The sequence below is a fragment of the Haliotis rufescens genome, unplaced genomic scaffold (genome assembly GCF_023055435.1).
Source record: "Haliotis rufescens isolate VD_foot unplaced genomic scaffold, xgHalRufe1.0.p SCAF_1, whole genome shotgun sequence".
NCBI classification, from domain to species: domain Eukaryota; kingdom Metazoa; phylum Mollusca; class Gastropoda; order Lepetellida; family Haliotidae; genus Haliotis; species Haliotis rufescens.
In genome coordinates this window covers 18863468-18887992 of record NW_025963779.1, presented here as the reverse complement: position 1 = coordinate 18887992, position 24525 = coordinate 18863468, and the positions used below count along the sequence as shown (strand labels likewise).

At 40.4% G+C, this 24525-nt stretch overlaps 2 protein-coding genes across 5 annotated transcripts; one reads left to right on the top strand and one right to left on the bottom strand.

Moving 5' to 3' along the window:
* Nucleotides 1-1099: 1099 nt before the first annotated feature.
* LOC124113367 (sperm-associated antigen 8-like) lies at nt 1100-4109 on the bottom strand. Its single transcript, XM_046473668.2, has 6 exons — nt 3904-4109; nt 2743-2917; nt 2523-2568; nt 2250-2364; nt 1833-1895; nt 1100-1582 (listed from the first exon to the last, which is right to left on the bottom strand). The coding sequence occupies exons 1-6, from the start codon at nt 3985-3987 to the stop codon at nt 1460-1462; spliced, it is 606 nt and encodes a 201-aa protein (XP_046329624.2). The 5' UTR covers nt 3988-4109; the 3' UTR covers nt 1100-1459.
* A 2551-nt stretch (nt 4110-6660) lies between these two features.
* LOC124113366 (protein FAM184A-like) lies at nt 6661-22298 on the top strand. Of its 4 annotated transcripts, none has more exons than XM_046473665.2 (5): nt 6661-7149; nt 15457-15683; nt 16101-16745; nt 17594-17944; nt 19635-22298. In XM_046473665.2, exons 2-5 carry the CDS (start codon nt 15582-15584, stop codon nt 19776-19778), a joined length of 1242 nt encoding a protein of 413 aa, XP_046329621.2. In that variant the 5' UTR covers nt 6661-7149; nt 15457-15581; the 3' UTR covers nt 19779-22298. The 4 variants fall into 4 exon arrangements, with proteins under 4 accessions (XP_046329621.2, XP_046329622.2, XP_046329623.2 ...); XM_046473666.2 differs by lacking the exon at nt 6661-7149 and adding an exon at nt 7176-7295; XM_046473667.2 differs by lacking the exon at nt 6661-7149 and adding an exon at nt 12642-12884 and having other exon boundaries at nt 15460-15683.
* Nucleotides 22299-24525: the final 2227 nt, after the last annotated feature.

The following is a 24525-nucleotide window of genomic DNA, read 5'->3' as shown; positions in this document are numbered from 1 at the left end:
ACAATGCATGAGGGCCTTATCCGGTGTCCACTGTGATAAGGACGCGTAAACTTTTTGAAGTTGTGTAAAAAACATCCTCCTTACCTCATATCAGGAAATGGTGAGATCATTTATGCTGTTTGGCAATGTTGCTGCACTCCAGATGCAAATTTCAGAAACTTTCCACTTTTTCTCGTCAACAAGTAAAAATGATTTATGTCAGGTCTATGTGATACTGTCAATGGATGGCTAAGATATACTCTTTTGCTTTAATATTTCTGTGCAAAGATCCTCAAAGCGGTCTTTGTGATGACTATTTCAAATCAGTTTTCTTTTAGGGTTAAAGTGGGGATATCTATATAGATTTCCACTTGTTCTTGCTTCACATAGACTGTGTAAGACATGTCAGGACATATATTGCTATGGTAACGTTCTGCACTCGAAAGATTGTGTGACAGCGAATAGTAAATTATGAGAGACTATCTGGGTTTGAAGACATGCAAATCAACCAAATCATCTAGCCTGACTGCCCACTGTTTTTGTAGAAGACCTTAATGTACAAAGCAACTTTACTCGTAGTGCTACATCCTCTACATCAGGGCTGGCATTTCAGTAAACTGACACTAACCCATGGATCCATTCCCATGGTTCTCACAATCTCAAATTGCCCGCCCTTGATTTCCAGTTGACAATTCGATTGGCTACTGTACTAGGTCTAACATACCAATCAGAATTGAGAGTTACAAGCAAGCCTCAATATTGGCTTTGCCAGTCCCATTTATTATGATCAAGATTGCAAGAAATTCAACATTGAGAAACTGACCAGCAAAAGAAAGACCCCAATAATCTTTTGATGGAAAGGAGGTCCATTAAAACTGGCGGTGACTTTGGTTTCTAGGTAATGCATGTTTACCTCTCTTACCCTTTCCATTATGTTTCATTGGTCGGTAAAGTATTAATGCAAATCAAGGGTGCGTAATATGCAATCGCAACCACCACAAAAATGGATCTAGGGGTTCGTGTAGATTTACCAAAATGCTCGCCCTGGAGATGTAGAGGTTGGTAGTGCTACAAGTATCTTCTGTATGTATACTCTTACACCATTATGTATAAACATCAATTTTCTGTATTTACAAGAACATTTATTAGTAAATGACAATGTACAAAGTATGGACAAGATCAGTCCAGTGACAGACATGCACACCACATCTTCACAAAATGGATAAAGTTAAAATAGATCCACTGATACCAATTTAAGACAGGAGTTTTGATCTAAATATATTCAGATTTCAAACAATAAAATATGAAACATGACAGATGTAGATAAGTTTCCTATTCTCTAGATATTATTATTACAGTAAATCTTACAACAAATGAGAAGTTCAAGTACCCCTCCACATTCCTGCTGTGAAGTGGATTTTACGAAATTTTACAATCTGTGTTTACCCAATGACTGAAGAATATCACAAAGTTAAAATGTTCACATTTTGGGATAGTTTTCCAGCTCATATGGCTGCGGCTCATCCCAGTATTCACTGATTGGTTTACTGAAGCCATCATTCTTGCGAAACACTGTGTCCCTAGTCTTCTTCTGTGTCACACCCTGATGATGGAAGAAATAACAGTCAGCATCAACAGCTCCATTTGACAAGATGTTTTAACCAACCATGGACAATGCCCAAAGAACATGGAGGAGAAAGCCTTTGTTTAACCATCATGTTACATCAATTATATTTAACAAAAAGGATAGCAGATATGTTATTGGACATTGATGAGGTTGTATAATAAGTTTACTTGTGTTCATTTTGACAACTTCTTAATGTGTCTAATAAAATAAAGGGCAGATAACTCACTGTTGCTCTATCTCTGTGTTCAGACCAGAAGCTGACTGGCTGATCTGTCCGGTAATCATGATTCTGAAAACAGATAAAGACCATAATATTGAAACACTGTGTTCACTTAAATATGTTAGATGTGCATTTAGATCTACAAATGAATATTCTTCTACTTTTATTGTTCTGATTTAGAACTCTACATGTTTATGTTAGTTGGCTGTGAACTGGACAGTTTAGAAATGGAAGAATTGAATTGCCAAAGTTTAGATTGTAAGTGAAATATTTCAAAAGTCATTCAAGTCATTAGCCTCCTGTTTATGAACAATATCACTCATGCTTGTCATTAAATTTCTATATGCATTAGAAGACTTTCTAATTTGAAAGTTGGTGGGAATTTGACATAAGAGATAACCAGATTTATCTTTGATTACTTACAGCTGACGGTTTGGGTTTAATGGACACAAAATCAGGCTTGTTGAAGTCAGCCATTGTGACAGATCTGAAGTCAGCCTCAGGGGGTGGTTCGTTGAACTCATCGTGTACTTCTTGACTGTCAAACACATTCAACATAAAGATTAGCTGCTTGCGCTTATTGTTGACTTTTTCAGATTATCAAATCTTTGGACATACATTTTCTTGTTATTACCAATTTATGTAATACATGTACATCATTATACCAATCCAAGATCCAACTGATTGTGAGCTTACCTGACTTTCTCAAACAACATCTGCTGCATTAATTCAGCTTTTCTTCCTGAAAGGATAACACATTTCTTCATTATTAATATCTTCATATTTTATACACAGGTTAGGTGTTACAGTGTTTAGCTTTTTCCTCATTCCATTGTACACAGTAATGTACACTGACTGAGACAGGGAATATATCTTCCACACACATGAAGTTACAGAATGATAGACGTTTCATTACCTATCTGTCTGACATCAGGCCTAACAGGTTCCCTATATGCATCTGTAAATGTTGTCAGTTTCTCAGGTTTAGCGTTGAAAGCTGTTGATAAAATTCCTTGATGTCCATCTTTAAACATCTGAGCACTGGCAACATTGTTGCTATCATTGGCAGGTTCTATCTCCTTCACAGCTCTCTGAAATGCAAAAGATGTCCGAATTGATGCCATTGTTAAAGAAATATTCAGTTATAATAGAAGGTGCTTGCTTAATATAGCAATCTATCCAGTGTTAAAAGTAGCAGGTTTCATATTTATTATTATCTGCCTATAGATAGCATTAGAAACTAAATCATTTAGTAACTAGAGCTTGTAGTGATGTATGTCGAAAAATCTTTTAAACATTACTTCCTACTGGCATTTTAACTATTATGAACTATGCTTAGTGCTGACAAAAGCGAGTTGTCTTAACATGGGCATCCCTAACTGTGAATTACATCTTTGAGTCATATGAGGGATACTTCAAGGCATACACTTTTATCTACACTGTCATCATTCCTTCACATTACTTTACTGAAATGATTCAGCAAAAGAACAATGAATCGCAGCTTTAGCTTGCAGCAGGTACAGTGATGTGATTGGTATTGTTCACTTTGTCACTAAGCGAGTCAGTATTATCCATTTCAATCATTAGTGTAGTGTATTGCTCACTTTTTACAAAATGATGTCCCGAGATGAATCATCCGTGAAACAATGGTTTTGTGGATACCTTTATGAGGAATATTCAAATGAAACGGATCAGAATGACCAGGCATTAGGTCCAAAGTGATCAAAGGACATCATTATAAACACCAACATCCTTTGATAACTTCAATTGACGACTATAAATGTTACACAAAATACATATCTTGCAGTGGGCAATATCGCTTTGTAAATTGTCTTGTAAGTAGAGACATCGTAACGTTTTGGTATTTTCTAACATCAATAATATATTAGTCTAATTAAACTTTAACATATATTTGATTAAACGCCAGAAAATACAAAATGTTAAATACATATTAGAGTAATTTTTTGAAATAATCATACGTGTTATCACCCGAAATTAGCCAAATATCAGACGAGGATACATGCATTGTGTGAATATTGGGTGTGACACTCGCCGAAAGATCAAGTCGCCTTCTTACCTCTTCGACCCAGTTCTCTAGCAAACATTTTCCTCCAGAGTTGTTGAACCTTATCTCATTCCGACCTTGATTAAGTAAACTCATATTAAAAGCAGTGCGATGATTGAAAAGGTATGTTAAATTCACGCTCTCTCTAAAAAAGTGGAGGCGATACAGCAAGCATTTAGGATTGTTTACACGGAAGCAGTATGGCTGACGTTGCTATGGTAAATGCGCAGAAATAATGCGCATATGTCCGTCGCACCTGTCCTATTATTAGAAGCGTACGTAAAATTCACCAATGCCCAGGCGCAAAAGAAATAAAACTCACGTATTGTGCCCATAACACGTTTGAAAGGTCGAAAAAACGACTTAACCACTGAAGACTGACATAACCACAATAGTGTTGTAATAAACGTCAATCGTCTATTTGTTTAAACTCGAACACCGAATATCCAACAACTTCATCACGCTACCCACTTGAATGTTAAGTCGTCATGGTCCCCAGAATAAAAACACCAACTGTCAAACTAGATTTTTTAATTGGAATAGCGTTTTTATATGCTTCTTTGCTAGGTAATAAGGACAGACGTGCGTATTACTTCATGTATGAAGACTTCTACTGTGTAGGAACTAAACTATGATGGAAAGCTGATGGAAGTGTCTTTGAGGAATTCATACATACATAATGTATACCCATATACACACACAGGGGCTTGCAACGCCAAAATAGCAGTTACAAGATATATGGTCACACCCTGTGTCAGTCAACTATATATAGTATACCGACACTGGGTGCGACCATATATCTTGTAGCTGTAATTTTGTGCGAGGTTTGATCCATTGGTCAGGACAGTACTGTTCATTATGATATTGAAAGTTAGATTTTTATTTTGGCATATTATTGATGGTTGGTTTGTTTGTTGTTTAACGCCGCACTCTAAACACTCTTCATCACTAACATTTGTATTCTTGCAGATATGTCTTGCATATGTAATCTTTGCTTGACTACAAAGTACCACGATTAGAGTGAAATGTTTAGGTTTGGTTTGGTTGTTGTTTAACGCCGCACTCTAAACACTCTTCATCACTAACATTTGTATTCTTGCAGATATGACTTGCATATGTAGTCTTTGCTTGACTACAAAGTACCACGATTAGAGTGAAATGTTTAGGTTTGGTTTGGTTGTTGTTTAACGCCGCACTCAGCAATATTTCAACTACATGACGGCGGTCTGTAAATAATCGAGTCTGGACCAGACAATCCAGTGATTGACATCATGAGTATCGATCCACGCAATTGGGATACGATGACATGCATCAACCAAGTCAACGAGCCTGACCACCCTATCCCGTTAGTCGTCTTTTACGGCAAGCATGGGTTGCTGAAGACCTATTCTGACCCGGATCTTCGCGGGTTTATTTTTGATGGAATAACTATGAGGATCTGAATAAAAGGTGACAAAATGACGTTGGCTATTACTTCCCGATGCACCAAAGCCAATTATTACGGATATATTAAGTTTCTGTCAAGTCAGCATGTCGTGGTTGAGTGTAAACCCTCCCCTCTGAAACCACCAGACCCATCTTGCTGGGACTTGGCATGTTTGGCGGTGATGTAACCGTAACCTGTGCAAGAGATTCTGACCTGTTGCCAATGAAAATCAAATTGTTGCCACCATCATATTATATTGTCGTTTGATAGCTTTGAAATTTGGTATATGTTTACGAACCGGATGTCTAGTTCGTTTTGATTGGATTGGACTTTGATTGAACTCATGGGCGGATACAGCTTTTTTGAAAAGGGGGGTTGCACAATTAAGATCTATTTATTGACTTTGGTGGTAATTTATACAGAAATAAAGATTTTTTTCGAAATAAAAGTGTGGGGGTGGGGAGTGATCCCCCCACCCCTCCACCCCACCCCCACCCCCCGTGTATCCGCCCATTGGACTATGCATAGACTCGTTAGTCCAGCCAAAATGTAACTCCAGGAGTCCAGCAAGGGTGGAAACTGGACTTTAATAGTCAGATAACGCTCTTGCCTCGGGAAGATGTTGATTTTCTTCTTGTTTATTTCATTTGTTATTTCTGTGGGTATTGTGGACTTAAATAAATTGCAAAAAGGTATCCTGAATTTATTTTATCTTTTGTTTATTTCTTTTATTGATTTCAAGAACAGTTAAAAAGATCAAAGAACACCGTATACCACAAAGTACAGATGACGCAAATGCCTGTTGAACCATTGGGACTTTGAAATCAGTATTTGACAATATATCTTTATATTTATCACTCAGTATTGACACTGTTTTATATCATCATGATATTTGACAACCTCTCTCGACGTGATTATATAGCTTTCAAAGTCACTCAACGTAATCACTTTATTCCCTGAAAGTGTCTCGATAGCAATCGTGTTATTGATTGCCATTTTCCCATTCACTTTGCCTGTCAGCGAAACAATATCTGTCTCCTACCCTTGCTGCTGTTTGTTACATTATTGCTTCAAAGAAAGCTTTATTGAAAGCCCAAACAACACCACGACGGAACTGTTTTGTTTAGATCAATATTAAAACAATTTATTGGTTTGATCGATTGCGACTAAGTTTGATATAGTTAAATATAGTGATCGAACAAGAGCGGTGACCCGGTATACTCCCTATAAACAATAACGGCATGCTAGATATGAAATACTCGGTCGGTGCACGCGTTATAGTAATGTTTGCTGCCAGTCAGTAGAATGCTAAGCTACCGTCAAGACGATAGGAGGCCGCGGCTTTATGTGGAGGCTAGAATGGGATTTGTACATGTCGTTTTGCAAGGGTATTTAGTTGTGTTTACCGGCTACTCTCGGAGTGCTGTACTCTTTCAATAGGTTATGTTTACGCGCGTCACCAGCCTATGGACACTTTTACCGGCTTCACCAATTATAGCACAGCTAGCTACCTGTGATTTTATCTGTGGGAAGTTGGATCATGTCACTTTACGTTGTTGAGAAAAGGTAAACACGGACAGGGCAGACGACCAAGTCAAATCCAGATGTATTGATTAATTTGTTTACCAAATCACTCCCAGACAGAGTAAAGGTGTTGGACTACAGAACTTTGACAGCCTTGGTCGTCCCAACGTGGTGGTGCAGCAGACGACACAGATCGCCTGCCTCCAGGGCAGACGACACATAGATCGTCTGGTGCCGGGGGACAGAAGAGAGTAGACACGACAAGTTCTATGTCGCCTAGCTGAGACACGTTCGTCTCCACACACCCGGTAAGATTGCCCTGACTGGCTTCTGAACATTGCGCCCATCGCGACATAATGAATCATGCACATGCTACACACTAACGGTCGTGAGTTTCTGTAATATCGCGAAAAGCCTGAAGCTTCATTTGGAGATCAGATAACCGCATGCGAAGGTAAGACTGAAGTTCAGAACAAAGCCATTCGATTTCTAAAGATTTTATCGCACTATTACCCCATTGGAATATGTTGTGCTATTCACTGCCCCTTGGATTTAGAATGTGACGCTTTTATTTACACACAATGTGTAAGTGTACTGTTGTACGGATTATCTAAGTCTGTATAATAAACATTCGTGTATGTTGTATTTGATGTCGGGAGAAGCCATACACGAGTTAAATGTTAAATACTCGAGTTCCTTGAAATACTGATGTCTTGGTGTTCAAGTACCTCACAAATTCAACTCATATACAAAGCATACTGTTCTCAAAATTCCTTGCTTTTGCGGTGCGGCGGGATAGCCTGGTGGTTAAAGTGTCAGGTCGTCGCCTTAGAGTCGGGTCGATACCCTACACGAGTTAAATGTTTAAAGTCTATTTCTGGTGGCGCCACTGCCATAAACTATAGTATAGTAGGTCTGTTGCTTGCTAAATGCGGGTTAAAATCAGTCACTCACTATCTATCTATACAAGTAGATTTCCCAACCAACATTTGAACATCTTTAATACAACGACAAAACCCATCACTACTGCATACAAATAAACGAGACGGTGCAAATCGTTATCCCTAGATAACGTTTTGACCCGTGAAGATTCCGGGGTAGAATAGGTCTTCAGCAACCCATGCTTGCCGTAAAAGGTGACTATGCTTGTCGTAAAAGGCGACTAACGGGATCGGGTGGTCAGGCTCGCTGATTTGGTTGATGCATGTCATCGATCCCAATTGCGTGGATCGATGCTCATGATATTAATCACTGGATTGTTTGGCCCAGACTCGATTATTGACAGACCGCCGTCATATAGCTGGAATATTGCTGAGTGCGGCGTTAAACAACAAACCAACCAACCAATATAACGTTTAGAGGTACGTCTGTGAAACTACTGCATACACGAAGATCACATGGGCATTCAACCAGCATGACCTGCTTATACTGGACTGTACCGATACTGTGGCAGGAGATGTCACGATGCATGTGTAAATTATACCTCGTCATCATCACGCCTTGTTCCTATATAGATGTAGTGAGTGAGTGAGTTTGGCTTAACGCCGTTTTTACCAACATTCCAGAAATATCACGGCTGACATGCACCAGAAATGGGATTCACACATTACACTCATGTTAAGAATCGAACCCGGGCTGCGGCGTGACGAGCGAACGCTCAACGCCTAGGCTACCCAACCGCCTCTATATAGATGTAATCAGTTGATACAAAACATGTCACATATTACCCATAGTCAAATCTAGATATATAGTAATGCAAAGGTGGGCAATGTTCCCACTGTGTTATACTTGGAGTGAACCTGTGAAGACCCGGGTTAGAAGTGGTCTTCAGCAACCCATGCTTGTCGTAAGAGACGACTAACGGGATACGGTGGTCAGGCTCGTTGACTTGGTTGATGCATGTCATCGTATCCAACATGCGTAGATCGATGCCCATGATGTCAATCACTGGACAGTCTGGTCCAGACTTGATTATTTGCGAACCGCCGTCATATAGCTGGGATACTGCTGAGTGCGGCATTGCGGCATTAAGCAACAGACAAACAAACACAACCTGGGGTGTTGTATACATTGTCACTGAGTGATTTACTATTGGCTGCGCATGGGCAGAAGACATAGGTTGACCATAAGTTATGTAGTAGGAAGACCTTGTATACGGGCCATTTGGCAATGTCAGCTATGATTCAGCCATTAAAATGTACTTTATTGTATGTTAACTCAAATCGCACGTAGACTCTATAACAATCTAACAGTTTAACCTAGTCACCCGTTGGCTGTATATACTCCTATAAAAATCGAAGAAAATAAGTGAAAATCAAGTAACCGTATACCACCGTCACTATACCTCATGCCTCAGCTCTTCCACCGCATACTTTAGTCCCGTTTACAGCCGGTTGGTTGGTTGGTTGTTTAACGCCGCATTCAGCAATATTCCAGCTATATGACGGCGGTCTGTAAATAGTCGAGTCTGGACCAAACAATCCAGTGATTGACACCATTAGCATCGATCCACGCAATTGGGATTGATGACATGCATCAACCAAGTCAGCGAGCCTGACCACCCGATCCCGTTAGTCGCCTTTTACGAGAAGCATAATCACCTTTTACAGCAAGCATGGGTTGCTGAAGACCTATTCTACCCCGGATCTTCACAGGTCGTTTACAGCCGGTACCTGTCACAGTTGATTTGACCAAAAACACCAAAAGGCACAAGTTCAATATGCGATTGATACATAAGCAAAGTTTCATTATAAACTATAGAACGATTTCCAAGTCATGCTCCGGAAACTAAACGTGGCGGGCGGACAGCACCAATTCCTATATATGAGTCTGAGTTGGTACATAACATTAGAACACATCCAATCGCTGAAACAATAACGATCTATATTGGCCAATCAGAAGGTCCAATATTAACCATTCACTGAACCAACCAGAGCATAGTTCTTATGATGCCTTGGTGAATGCACGTCGGTCAGACTTGAACGTTTAAGGAGGGAAATAGATGTGGTCCTCAGCTTGATCGTCAATCCGAGTCTAGTCTAGACATCGTCTCAGTAATTTGGTCAATAATTATTGATATGCATCATAGACGCTTTTTGAAACACATTTACATTGTTTTAATAATGTTTTATAATGTTTAGATTGGTATGGATTAACGTTTTGCGTAAACAATTGTTGAAATGAACATTAGAGTATATCCAGGTATTGAGTGTATGCAGAATATGCTTTTGAATCTCACCGGGAATCCTTCACGAGCTATGCCTGTTAACGCATAACTTCCTCGCCCCATGCTCACTGTGTTATTTACCACCTACGAGTTATTTGAGGTGGTATAATCATACCCGGCTTCCCAAACAGCAGGCTTGAGGACGATCTTATTTCGTTGGGGGTCTTTGTGTTAGCCTTGGATATCACATTCATGTGGAGGCCTTTGTGGATAACGGAAATGAAACCTATATCCTATTTAGCCCGTCCTCGTACAGCGACAAACTGCGCTACCATGTACATACACGCATCTAAATGCAAATAAAGCAATTTGACGCGAGCAAAGCGTTGTGGTTTCCTTAATCGCGGACACGGTAAATATATGTACAGCGACAAAAGGTGATTCCACAGGAAGCAGACTTTTCTTAAACTCCACCTGTTCTTTTCAAACGGGTCCGGTTGCATTCATCTTGATCATCACTCCCGACAGGTGAGAGGCGAAAGGTGAGGATTGTGTCTAAAGTCATCGAGGTCAAGCGGTGACCCGGGTCACAGTAGCAACAGGTGCTTGGAACAGGTAGCGCGTTACCGCGACAGGTGTGCAGCTCGACAAGGGACACATGTTTTATGGTGGATCTGTCACTTAACAGTGTGAAAGAGAGTTATGGCCATTGCGAATTGAGAGGCCCTGTAGAGTAAATGGAGCGTGATCTGTTTTCTTTTTTCAAAGGTGATATGTGCTTTTAAATACACTATCATATGGACGTATTCGTACCGGGGCATACCGAACAGTCTTTGGAAAAGGGATTGCATTTATTTACCGATCAAGAGAGTCAATTAGGCCACGTGCTATTATCAATCCTGTCTGTCTGTGTTGTGGGGAGTGGGGTGGGGGTGGATTGGGGGATGGAGTGTTTCAAATCCCCAACTCTGCTATATAGGCATCCGGCTTAAATTTTCTTGGGACATTTAGATGGGATTTTCACATAGAATGCATGACCATGCGTGCTCATAGTCTAACTATTTGCTCTTTGCAAAAAAGAAAAAGAAGAAACATATTTCAATATTGAAATATTGGCATCCGCATACCAGATAAACATCTGCTCTGCGACATCCGGAATAACGCTTAACGAGGCTCGGTGTCAGACGTGCAAAAAGAGGGCTGGTACCTTCTAACGCGAGCAACAGGTTGGATTCCTCTGCCTTACAAGATGTGATGTTGGTGTCTTTATACATTCTATCTCTCTCGTGTATGTAACGGACATCACAAAAGGTAAACGAAAATATAACAGTCTTTGAAAGACATTTAGAAGTGATACACATAAGGAAGAGAATTTATGGATGTCAACTTCTTTATTATGAGGAACACAACGTTTCGGAGTATATGCTTACTCCTTCATTCACCTGATATAGGAGTAAGCATATACTCCGAAACGTGTTCCTCATAGTAAAGAAGTTGAAAATATAACAAATGAAATGAAAGCATTAGATTGTTTTACCTAAATTGATTGTTTGTTTGTTTTTAACGCCACACTCAGCAATATTCCAGCTATATGACGGCGGTCTGTAAATAATCGAGTCTGGACCAGACAATCCAGTGATTGACATCATGAGCATCGACCTACGAAATTGGGTTACGATGACATGCATCAACCAAGTCAACGAGCCTGACCAACCGATCCCGTTAGTCGCCTCTTACCACAAGCATAGTCGCCTTTTACGGCAAGCATGGGTTTGCCGAAGACCTATTCTACCCGGGATCTTCACGGGTCTTTTACCTAAATATATTTCGTCATACAGCCAGCGTCCTAGACTAACATTTAATCTCAGAAATATGTTATCTCATTTAAATATATATATATATCCACAAAATAAACAGTACAATTCAAATTTAACCAAGAACAATGCTTATTTTCAGAGCTGAGGCAATCTAGAATTGATAAGTAATTCTAGACTTGAGTTGGATTCCTTTATATTTTATTGTCTAGGGTTTGGGAGACTGCCACTTTCTTCCAGTCTTCTTCATCAACTATGTCCTATTGTATGTGAAATTGAGTTAACTGTTCCAGTGCCGTGGCAAATATCTGTACAAGTATCACTTATCCCCAACTTGTATTTTCATGATTCAAATAAAACTGATTTCTATAAAGAATCCAGGGCGGCAACTGACCCCCCCCCCCCCCCCCCCCCCCCCCCCACAAACACACACACACACACACACACACACCCACCACACCCCGCCCACCCACTGTCAAAAAAAGTTAACTACGGCCTTGTATTCCCCATTGTCAAAGTTAAGTCTCGCCGTTGTTTGTATTCAACCTGTTTGAACTTGTATAGATATACAGAGAACGAGGGGTTTTATGACGTCTTCGTGTGCATTCCTGTAATGTCACATAGCCAGCGCTGTAGTTGTACGTACAATGTCGCGCCCCGTACACCCGGCTTGCCCCTTGTGACAGTAACAAGAAAGGTGACGGACACGTTGTCAAACACATTACTCGCTCCAAAACCAATATTGATCAGATATTGTATGGGAGATAACCCCCGCCCCTACCCACCTGTAGACTGACGACAACACTATAATCCCCCAGCATACCCCGGTGTAGGGCACGGCAAACGGGAATACATGACTGAACAAAAATAATGTCAGCCCTAAGTAGATTAATTCGCGACTCCGGACTCCAGTAATACGCTTATCCCTACGCCATGGACTAGTTTCTTACGGGCTGTAAACAGAGTACTGTCGAACTTGTTTGACAACGATCCAGCTTGGATGTAGGTGTTGACGATGTGTGGGGGGATAGCTGATTCCCAATGACAGTGGCCAAAGTTCAAGGTAATATATTTACAACATATACTACAGTGAAGTTATAACTCCTCTTCGCCTTATGTATGCTATACACTTTGCTATAGCTATATAGTTCAACATATATTTAGACGATACCACCATAAGATGGTGTTGAGCAGAATGTTTAATATTTCTACTGGTTCTGGATATTCTTGGCGTGAATATGGACCTATATAATACGGTGTGTGTTTGTGTGTGTGTGTGTGTGTGTGTGTGTGTGTGTGTGTGTGTATGTATGTATGTTCTAAAGGTTACTTTAAAGCGGAACATCGTACGCCTTTCTGAAAAAAGAGATTTTGTTATACATGTACCTATAACTTTTTAGACTTTAACTATTGGCGTTTATGCGACAACGCCAACATAAACGGTGGTGCTTTTGTTGTAGTGCTGCCCCAAGTTGTTGTAGTGCTGCTCCAATTAACATTACCCAAATATCGGTGATCTGTCGGACGTGTAAACGTTTCTTGATCTATGATCTTTATTGGTAATAAATCCCCTTACAGATACTGACAATGTGATCCCCGGTATGTACAGTTATGCATTATATTTAATATATTGAACAGTCGCCCCTCGTGTTCCGTGTCAGCGGTCTCGCCATACAACACGCCGCGGACAGGGCCGTAACTGGAGAGACTATTGAGACATTCTCTGGCGACACGGAAACGGGGTATTCAATTCAATATTTTGAACAACCATATGGCTCTACGTTGTACTCACGATTCTTGAATTTATGCCGAAGAATGTCACCGCTTGTAAATGGAAGTAACCGTTGCTAAGGTGTAGTCATCGCAGGTTTTATTAGCTGATCTGTTCCGCAGTTTCTTTGTCATCGAGATAAGACTGGCATTATTATTATTTTATCACTGGGGTAGCAGACAAGCCGCTTATTGAAACACTTAAACAGGAACCTAGGGCAAGAAATATATGGAATAAGACATGTTTCCTGAATTGAGTGAGTGGGTTCGAATCCAATATTCATCCCGATTTTGATATTTGGTCTGCACCATACCCTTTCACCAGCATGTGCAACCAGCCTTTATACCAGCTCACTCACCGACAGTGTCCGTGACCCCTGCAGGACCTGTAAACCAGATATATATATATATACTTCTCAAAAGAAGTCAAGGATCACCCGACTCTGTCATATTACATGGCATGACAGATTAACTATGGTGATATGAAAGAATCTGGTGGTCCCTAACTTCTTTTGAGTAGTATAGGTACAGCTACGATTGGACAATGATAAAATGTCAGTTAACATGTGTGAGTGAGTGGTATAGGGGTAGTGTCCTGTCAACAATATATCTCTTGTGTGTCTTGTTTTCATATCTTAGAAGATAACATGTATTTCATTGAGATTCTCTCAAGTACAGACAGCGCCACGATACACGCCTTCCTACAGCAGGTAAAGCCTGGTTGCCCTGGTGTGTCATCGTACCCCGACCACATTGTTCCATGTTCACGAGCCATTTTTTCAAAGGACTTCGAAAAGGACAGTCATCAAATTAGCATACTAGATAATCGCCTCATGTAGCTGTATTGCCTGCAATACACTATTTGCTCATGCACCAACGTCGTTATCCTAGTGCACTGAGGTTGTCGCCTCCTAACAAATCAACATACAGTAAACTACGGTTATAAGAACACGCTTATAACGAACAAACGGATATAACGAACTAACTTTTTAGTCCCGACTATATGCTGTAGTTATGCTGTATATATGCTTATAACGAATTACGGTTATAACGAACAAAAATTAGTAGTCCCTTTGAGTTCGTTATAACCGTACTTTACTGTACATGTAAATATATTGGCAAATGTTACTGATATATGGTACCTAACGATGATATAACATTATTTACTAAGTGACTTATCATTCTTAAAAATAGCTGGCAAAGTGTATAGGCCCATACATTTTCTGAAAGGACTTTTTAAAGCATGAACAAAATTATATGAAACGATTTTTGCTTTATTTCTTTTGAAAATGTACACGAATTTCTAATTTAATTGTTTAGACACAATATATATTTCTCATAGAGAGCATTTATTATTAAAATCTACCTGGCCATATAAACTTTATAGGTTTTCTTGATTAACGTGCACATCAATTCCCGGCACTCGGCCTGCTGTAGCTACACATAAGAACATTATGGGATATCACTGTCGATTTATTTCCAGTATGCAATTGAACGTGCCAATCCCAGAGGATTAACTATAATCTCTATTACTAGCAAGAGGGATTAAAGTGTCCCCAGCGAAACCAGTTGCACCGTGTAATGCAATTCAATTCACAAAATACAGGATCAAGAAAATATAAGATTAGGATGCACAGTCGATACGTCCAACTAATCGTCTTATGGAGCTGCATGGTTTAACGAAAACGTCACATTAATCGTTCTAGAAGTCAGTCACTCTGTTCACGAACAGTGCAGTCAGTTATGTATAGGACTATATTCCATTATATCCTGGAAGGACGAGATCCAGACCTGAGGTCACGGCGTTTTAAATGACAGCGTCTTGTCAGGTTGCTCACCAATCTAACTCACTCCTTCATTTACAGCAGTCTCAGTTATGGAGTTCGGCTGAAGATCACTGAAGAAGGTGCAGGAGTGTCACGGAGAAGGGCATGTTGTTGTTTGACGACGGAATAACGGCCCCGGTGTTGTGACAGACGAAGAGGACAACATGGAGAAGCAGAGGAGGAGTTTCGAGTTCCGGATGTCAAAGAAGGTGGCAGAGCTGACGCAAGTCGTGCACATGCTCTTCACGCGCAATCATGAAAAGGAGGTAACAATGTAACGAAGAAAATGTAAAGATATCTATACATCGGGTAGACATAGATTTTAGTCGATAGTTTGTTAAGAAAGGTGGAGAATATCACTACGTGTCTGTCTGTATGTATGTGTTCCGTCGGCTTTCTTGAAAAGTTCATCAGGCCGCAATAAGGTGGTACCCTAGTGGTTAAAGCGTATGTTCCATTTCCGTTCTATTCGCCCATTGTGTGAAGTCTTGGTGTCCCCTCCCTGATGTTGCTGGAATCTTGCTATAAACGGCGTAAAACTATTCTCTAAACAGCAACCTGGTCTTAAAACAGAGTAACACACAGGCTTATTATAATATGAACGCGTAGTTAGCCAGTAAGACAACATTGTTTGCGAAATGATAACTGTATCTTTAAGTCTAATGTTCTATGGTTATCTTCAGGTTGAAATTGATGCTGTGAAGGAAGCATATGAGTTGGAGATCCAGAACATCATAGAAGACGCCGGAAAAAGGTTGTCGACCCTGCAGTCAGATTTGGAAGACATGCGATCCCGGGCTGGAGACGAGGGCGAGAAGATGCGAGAGATGATGAAACAGGAGTACATGCTGCGGGAGGCGGAACTCGCCAGGAGGCTGGCGGACAGCGAGCAACATTTGGTCGACGAGAGGAAGGAGTGCCAGAACATCCGGGACCTTCTCATCAACGCCCAGAAGGACATTGAGCAGCTACGCCATGGAGTCGCAGAACAACTTAACTTAAAATCAGACGAGATAGCAAAGCGAGACCGAGAGATTGAACGGTTGCGCAAACAAGTGGCACTTCTTGAAAAGGGAATGAAGGTTTCGGAGAAGGAGACAAACTCGGCTGTCAGAGATTTCGAGAAGAGCAATGAGAAGTTGGAGACTGAGTTGACTCACATGCATGAACTGTTGGAAGAAAGTCATAGGGTCAAGGATCAGTTGTTGGCCAAGGTCAAGGTATTGGAGACTGAGTTGAAAAATCTGAAGCGAGACTTCAACAGACGCGTCACAGAAACTGTGGCTAGTCAAGTAAACAAGATGCCCCGCAGTGCGCCGTCTTATACAGTAAGTAACCATTGCCGACAGATGAAACGCTGATTGTAGCCAGTTTTAAGGGTATATATTCAATTATGTCACTGATTAAGTTCCCGTTCTCAAAACTATATCCAAATATTGTCTCAATGTATTACTACTCATACTCTGTTATTATATCGTGATGTAAGGAACCAGGATCTGCTGATAGTTGGTGTCGAATACGAGTTTCGCCCCAGTTATGACTGTCAACACTATACCCTTGGGTTTTCCAAGCAGACAGGCCGCGATAAATCTGATATTCTATTACAAGTGGCGTTAAACCATAATCAACTCAACTCTTATCAACTGCATATGAAGCATTTTTTTATGTTTGAGAAACATTATCATAAATCTGTGTCGCAGTAAAAAGAACTTGAATGACTAGATCTATACCTTCGGTTGCTGAAGGGGAAGACCACACCGTGGTCAAATCATTTCTATGTATCCTTTACTCACTACTCGTGGATGGTTTTATCCGGAACGCCTTCTTCGTTAAAGGGATCGTCCTTTCATGATTGTTTGTTGTTTAACGCCGCACTCAACAATATTCCAGCTATGTGACGGCGGTCTGTAAAGAATCGAGTCTGGAGCAGACAACCCAATGATTGGCATAATCAGCATCGATCCACGCAACTGGGATACGATGACATGCATCAACCAAGTCAGCGAGCCTGACCACCTGATCCTGTTAGTCGCCTCTTACGACAAGCATAGTCGCCTTTTACGGCAAGCATGGGTTGCTGAAGACCTATTCTAGCCCAGGTCTTCGGGATTTCCGTCATGATTGAGTGGTACAGGACTTCTCAACTCACTCCTGTAGTACTGTGTTTGTTTTATAGAACCACAACGAGGAGCTGGAGCGACTACGCCGGGAAATACAGCGTTACCGCCTGGAACTCAGCAACAGAGACTCCAACTTCAACCGTGTGTTTACCACGCAACAGCCGGTCATTGTGGATCCGAGGAGCGCTAAGTCCGGAGCAGGACAGTCACCTCAACCTAACAAATCTCTCAATCGCAGCCAAAGCAACCTCAGCCATGGTCAGTCAGGGTCTGTGATTCAAAATGGACTTGGCCAGCCAGTGTTGGTAAACGGGTACACAAAACCCGGCTCTCGGAACCACAGAAACACCGCAGTCCCCACAGGCAAACCCCACTTCTCCAGTACCATACAAACGTACTACGAGGAGGTAAGCCCTAGGTGCTTGGTCATTCACGTGAGTCCATAGATAGCAGTATGCTGTAGAAGTGTTATTATTGTTTTATATTTGTGAATTATAATTTTAATTATTATTATTTTAGCTTTATTATGGTGTCTTCAATCTTATATGGTATATGGGATGATAGGAATCCTATACCCTAATAAGTGGTCTGACACAGCCTCCGCCTTACCAGTATTATCTGGCTTATTTATATCATCTTACAAAATCAACATCCACGACTGTACACTTCGTACGAAAGTGATTTACCCCTGTCTGTCTTTGTTGACACGAATATGTCATTTTCATCTTTAAAAACCCCAACGATTGCCTATGTTTTTGTGTCAGGGATGAAATCGCGAATGTGTTCGTTATCTGGTCGACTAGGTCGTCGCCTATGCATGGTAGTCGCCATCTTGGTGGAGCTGTACGAGATAAGAACAGCGATCTGATTGGATATCGCGTTTTCATTACAAGGGGCACAACTCGTGATCTACGCGAGGTGGCACCAGTTTCGAGCCAAGAAAAATGGCCTTGATGTGGCAAAGGTCGAAAGTAGGCTTTGATATAGGCCAATGGATACGCTTGCCTCGGGAAGATGAATATATATTTGCAGAGCTCGAGATAATTTGCATATACCCAAAATATATGACCATTACCCAAATAATTTAAGTTGCTTGCGTACAAATACGGATTAAAATATGAATAAGACACAATAGTAGAACAACACTGTGCGTAATTACCCAATGTATTATTTTCAAATAGCGTACCTATGTTTCTTTACGCATATTTATTTACTGATCCAATGCAGGCATCGCGTATACAACAACTAATACAGTGAATAATGCATACAAAAGGCTCTACGTCTAATAAGACATGTATAGCATTGTTGTGAATGTATGCGACATGTTGCACACTAGGGGCAGCACACAAAGAGATATAAAGTAGGAGTCATCTGGAACAAGACTACAATAGCATTGTGTTCACATAATTTTGGGGAAAATACCAATTAGTCTGGACCCAAGCGTGTAAAAATATTATAAATACCCAGTGAAAACTATCAATACCGAAAGTGAATGATAATTTGTGACTAACTCCTCAATACGTGCATTTTGTGGGGGAACGTTCTAAGTTAAGATCAAGCTCGTGTTTTGTTACACCAATTTGTATTCACATGTATTTAATTTAATTTTGTTAAAGATATTTGAGTTACAAACCTGTTTCCTTTTAGTCAAAATTCAAACTTCAAAATACGACAAAATTCTAACTCAGCACTATGGGGTGGTGATGTTGACAATTAAACGTAAAAGCCATTGGTATCGACTAAATGTAGAATAATTGAAATAGAATCAATAGCCTTTAAATGAAGGATTTTATTGCAACGCCTTTGTAAAGTTCTCGGTAGTCACAGAGATATCGATGTAATGAGATAAATAAATTCCATTCGCATACAATATTGGCCTACATGCACCATTTAGTGCCTCTCGGATCCATGAATCAGGATTGAGGTTAAACAAGCTGAAGATGTTGACGAAATATTTTTTATTCCAAACAAAAACAAATATAAGACTCAGTACATCTCTGACCTCATGGAGAAAAGTAGTTTCTCATTAAAATACATCAAATTTAAAGAGCAGCACAGAACGACTGGTTAATATGTCCGTGTGTATTTTTGTTCCAGCTGAACCCAAGCCCACGGCCAAACTCGGCTTCCAGTCAGTTGCCATCCATAGCTTCCACAACGTCTTCCGCCGATGGAAGGTCAAGGTCACAGAAATTTTCCAAGCCGAGGCCGCTTCCAAAGGAAATGCTCTTTTCAAAATGACACTATAGGACAAGGTAGTTACCACTGAACGAATGGCACTTACTGTGACATACTGCGCATTTGAAGACTTCAGTGAGTCCAGTCAGGAGGGGCGTTGTAGCACTTGACAAGGATGAATATGTCCGTCACAGAAACTACTGTTTGTGTCGGGTGACGTCATAGCTATAGAGTTATGTCGAAGCATACGAGGATTAATGTTGATATCCAAAAAGCAGTACTGTGATAAGTATGTACTATTACTAGTATGTCGGACACTGTTATGAACATACCATGACGGCCATTTCTGTGACGCTATACACTGATACAATGCCATACGCTCGTGATGCTATTCCCTGTGACATTGTGACACTATGTCAAGTGCTACTAAGCCAGACCCCACTGTGACGCTATTCACTTCTGTGATACTATGCCAGACCACAATGACGTTGTGATGCCACGTCACTCGCCACTGGGACGTCTTCACTGTGGGGCCAAGTCCGACAAAAACTGTTCAATGTGATATCACGACAAACACTACTGTGACGTCATTTACTGTGATACCACGTCACACGCTACTGGTCCGATATTCATGATATAACACACCATGTGACGTCATTCAATGTGATACCACGTCAGCTGTTATTCTGGTAGGCACCGTGATCTCAACCTCTGTTGTCTCGAAGATAGTTCATCACAAGAAACCAGTGTAAACTTACGATGCCAATGACTTCTCTACTTGACTGTAAGACAGAAAACAAAATCAGAAATACAAATGCTATACAAAACAAGTCTATTACATGTAATGGTACACTTATGGATTTTATTTAAAATAAATATATGTTTTTATTCAAATTGTTGCCAAAAGGGAATTTGATCAAGTTTACAATGAAGGAGATTGCCTGTAAGCCCCCATAGTATTCCAAGAGTATTCAATACATTCTGAACATGAGCCCTGTATGAATCCTGTGTGAGGCTACGAACATCACAATTTTTCAATACTCTTCTCATTGCTGAGACTCAAAATTTCAAAGCCTTTGTGATTAAATGTGTGATTATTTCGGAGATTCTGAAACAATTATTGTTTTGTGACTTCTTTGAGAGGCATTCAGAAATTGGAGTTCTAAGTAAGGATGCCATATATGGTTAACAATTTCTTTATTACGGTTAGGCGCGACGTTTCTGTGGAGGTTCTAACACCGTCAACACTTGCTTGATAACGGTGTTCGAACCTCCACCGAAGCGTCGCTCCTAATTGTAATAAAGAAATTGTTCATCCATATATTGTATCCTTACTTATTGTTTTGTGTTTTATGACTAGATGGTGTTTTCGCGCGTGATGCCTAAATTCGTTCTATGTGTGAGGTCCAATATGTCAGCAATCGCTCACCAACACTATCGTAATATGTCCCATTTCAAGCACGGAAACAGCCTTTTGAAAACTTGCGTTTGGTAGTGGCGTTATATTTGTTGAAAACATATCGCCACATGAGTAAGTTATGTTGTTCAAAGAGGTTATGGTTATGCCTATACCTTACCGATCACCGACACTGTGTGACATTAACATTAAAATCCACATCCGATATCTTTTGATATAAATACAGGTGGAAAGGGGTTATCAGAATTTATCCTCGGTTGCTTAACAAATACGTCATTGTATCCCAACTGCGTGGATCGATGCTCATGATGTTAATCACTGGATTGTCTGGTCCAGACTCGATTATTTACAGACCGCCGACATATAGCTGGAATATTGCTGAGTGCGGCGTTAAACAACAAACCAAACCAAAAATACGTTATTGGCTACATCCAGCTGTCAAGTCTGGACGTCATGCCCCGCATCCGAGTGTTGAATGTACACCGATGTGTTGATGTTATTGAGCAAATTGATCAGAACTATTGCTGCCTCATGATTCAACCGTGTTTGGTCAATCAGGTGATGATCATCCACTGGTCTAGTGCATTTAATTTCGATGAGCTACAACATAAAAAAACATCATGATAAACTGCCTTTGAAGTATCGGGAAGCATCGATAGTTTCGGTTCAAACTGTGTTTGACTGTTAGATCTCAGCATGCAATTTGTGTCTCGTTCATGCACCTAATATTAAAACGCCCAGATCGCCATGCGGTAATGTCACTGACTGATGTCACGATACGTAATCACACATGCAGGACAGTCTTGTATTAGGCTTATACTGCAAAAAACATCGTAACAGTTAATGCTCCTATAAATGTGACAGAATGTTGTTTTTTAATAAAATGAGTCCAGAAATAGAGTACATACTAAATTATTGTAATTTTGAGCATATTAATGCGGATGTGGTTGAGAGATTGTTGATGCAGTTTGCACTAATTACCCTTCAAAATACACTCGATTGGAGTAACAGCTCTTCTAAGCTGTCAGTTCTGTCTCAACTTTCTGTTGAACTCAATGACTGTGAAGCCTTAGTTCCTGTGTTTACGTGGCATTTGTAATGTCTTGGTAATAAACCAACCACTATTTTTGTACATACTTGATATTTATATAATAAAGCATTTTTATACATTCGATATCTTGTTTCCTCTTCACTCGAAGACCCGTGAAGATTCCGGGGTAGAATAGGTCTTCAGCAACCCATGCTTGCCGTAAAAGGTGACTATGCCTGTCGTAAAAGGCGACTAACGTTGATGCATGTCATCAATCCCAATTGCGTGGATCGATGCTCATGATATTAATCACTGGATTTTCTGGTCCAGACTCGATTATTTACAGACCGCCGTCATATAGCTGAAATATTGCTAAGTGGGGCGTTAAACACGAGTGAATCGAGGGGTTAGCTGAAGCAGGATATGTAGTTACAAAATACCAAAGGAACAACACTCACGCCAAATCTGCGCTGCCAAGTCATGATAATTAACTGTAGCAGCGTTAATAGCACCATTGTTCATAAAAAGTAAAACGGTATCATATCTCATATTATTACCTTCGATGGCAAACATATCGGGGTTCATAAAAACCTTATGTGCCCAAGGGTCATTTCACGTCACGCGAAACAGTGTATTGTTTCCGTCATGCGAATCTTATTGTGAGGTGAGGTCGGAATGACGTCACACTAGAAACGACGTCATAGCTGAGGATTGTTGACGTCATTCGACAAATTGTGGTTCCGCTGCTGTTGCGACTTGCTGGTAAACACTAAAATTCGTCTCTGTATGTAGACATCTTCTTCGGTAATAAATAGAACATTATATTCGTGTTCATGACATGCTATGTTTACGACGCACGTGCCAAAATTCCGATATTGAGACACTCGTGTCGTAAACATAGTATGACATGAACACTCATATAATATCCTCTATTTGCGGCGCAATGGCAAGAAGTAGGTTTTCGCACAGGGTTGCCATGGAAATCAAACTTGACTTCGAAAAGAAACGGTTCGAGCAACACTGGGAGAGGTTGTCGGTATGGGGGTCCACAAGTTTCACATGCCTATATCGTTAAATATTTTAGAAAGTAAACCAGTTCAAGCAGGGTGAAACTGTCCACGGACTGTATGTCAGCTTTTTAACTAATGTAACTTGTGTGTCCGTGACCTCTCAATTGCCAAAAAAGACATTGCTTCGGCCGTCGAGGCAAAGGCTAGGGGCCTACATCACTTCAAAGAAGGGTCTCTTTCCTGTGATGGAATGCTTAAAAAGCACATCACCATGGAAATCCCAACACTGACCTTCGCAGTTGAAATAGCTTAGCCTATTTAGTATACTCTTATATATATCTTCTCCTCTGATTCCGTGAACGGGAACGGATGGTCAGGCTCGCTGACTTGGTTGATATGTCATCGTAATACAGACTCGATTATTTGCAGGCCGCCGTCATATTGCTGGAATATTACTGAGTACGGCGTTAAAAAAACACCACACACACATACACACACACACACACACACACACACACATACACACACACACACACCACTGATACTGCTTGAATGACGAGGCATGCGTGTTTCTTGTTATGATGACATCTTATTCATTTCATTGAGATTTTTTTGTGTGTTGTTGTTTAACTTAAAGATATTTAACAAATCAAATTTTATAAAAAAAGGTTTGTAATATTTATTCTTGAGAACCACTATATGCATTGGGCACAGGGCTTAGACGTTGTGTGAATATAATGACCATAGGGAGATCACTATTTACATACATACTTGTCCTAAACTATGTTGCAAATAAGGTGCCATCAAATAATTAGTATTAATTAGTATTAAGCCAGGTGAGCTACAAAGCCTTGTGGGTCTATTTGAACAACTCCTCTAAATCTGTAAATCTACGGAGGTGACAGTTTATGTGAATGAAAGGTGTCTCCAAAATGTGCTCACGGAATTCCGATCCGATTCAAAACATGGCCACTATTATTTCTTCATAATTCGGATGAGCTTCAGAGCCCTGTCGCTCTATTTTTTCATTTGTCACAAATTTTCAGATAATGAAGTTGGGACTAAAATTTTATCTAGCTCATACCAATCACTTGTTTGTCTGGTCCGAACATATAACTGGACTATCGCTGGGTATTGCGTAAAACAACAAACAAAAAAGCAAAGCTCTACGAAGGAATTATGCTTAAGTATCATAGATGCATATGATGATGCAAAAACTTGCACACGTGACTGGTTTCAAATGAAGTACTATTTATTGGTGTTAAACAAACGTGTGCAGTAAAGTGCATTTTACGCCAGCTTCGTTGGATTCTCGGTATCTATGAAACAACTTGCGCTTTAAGGCTAAGTGTG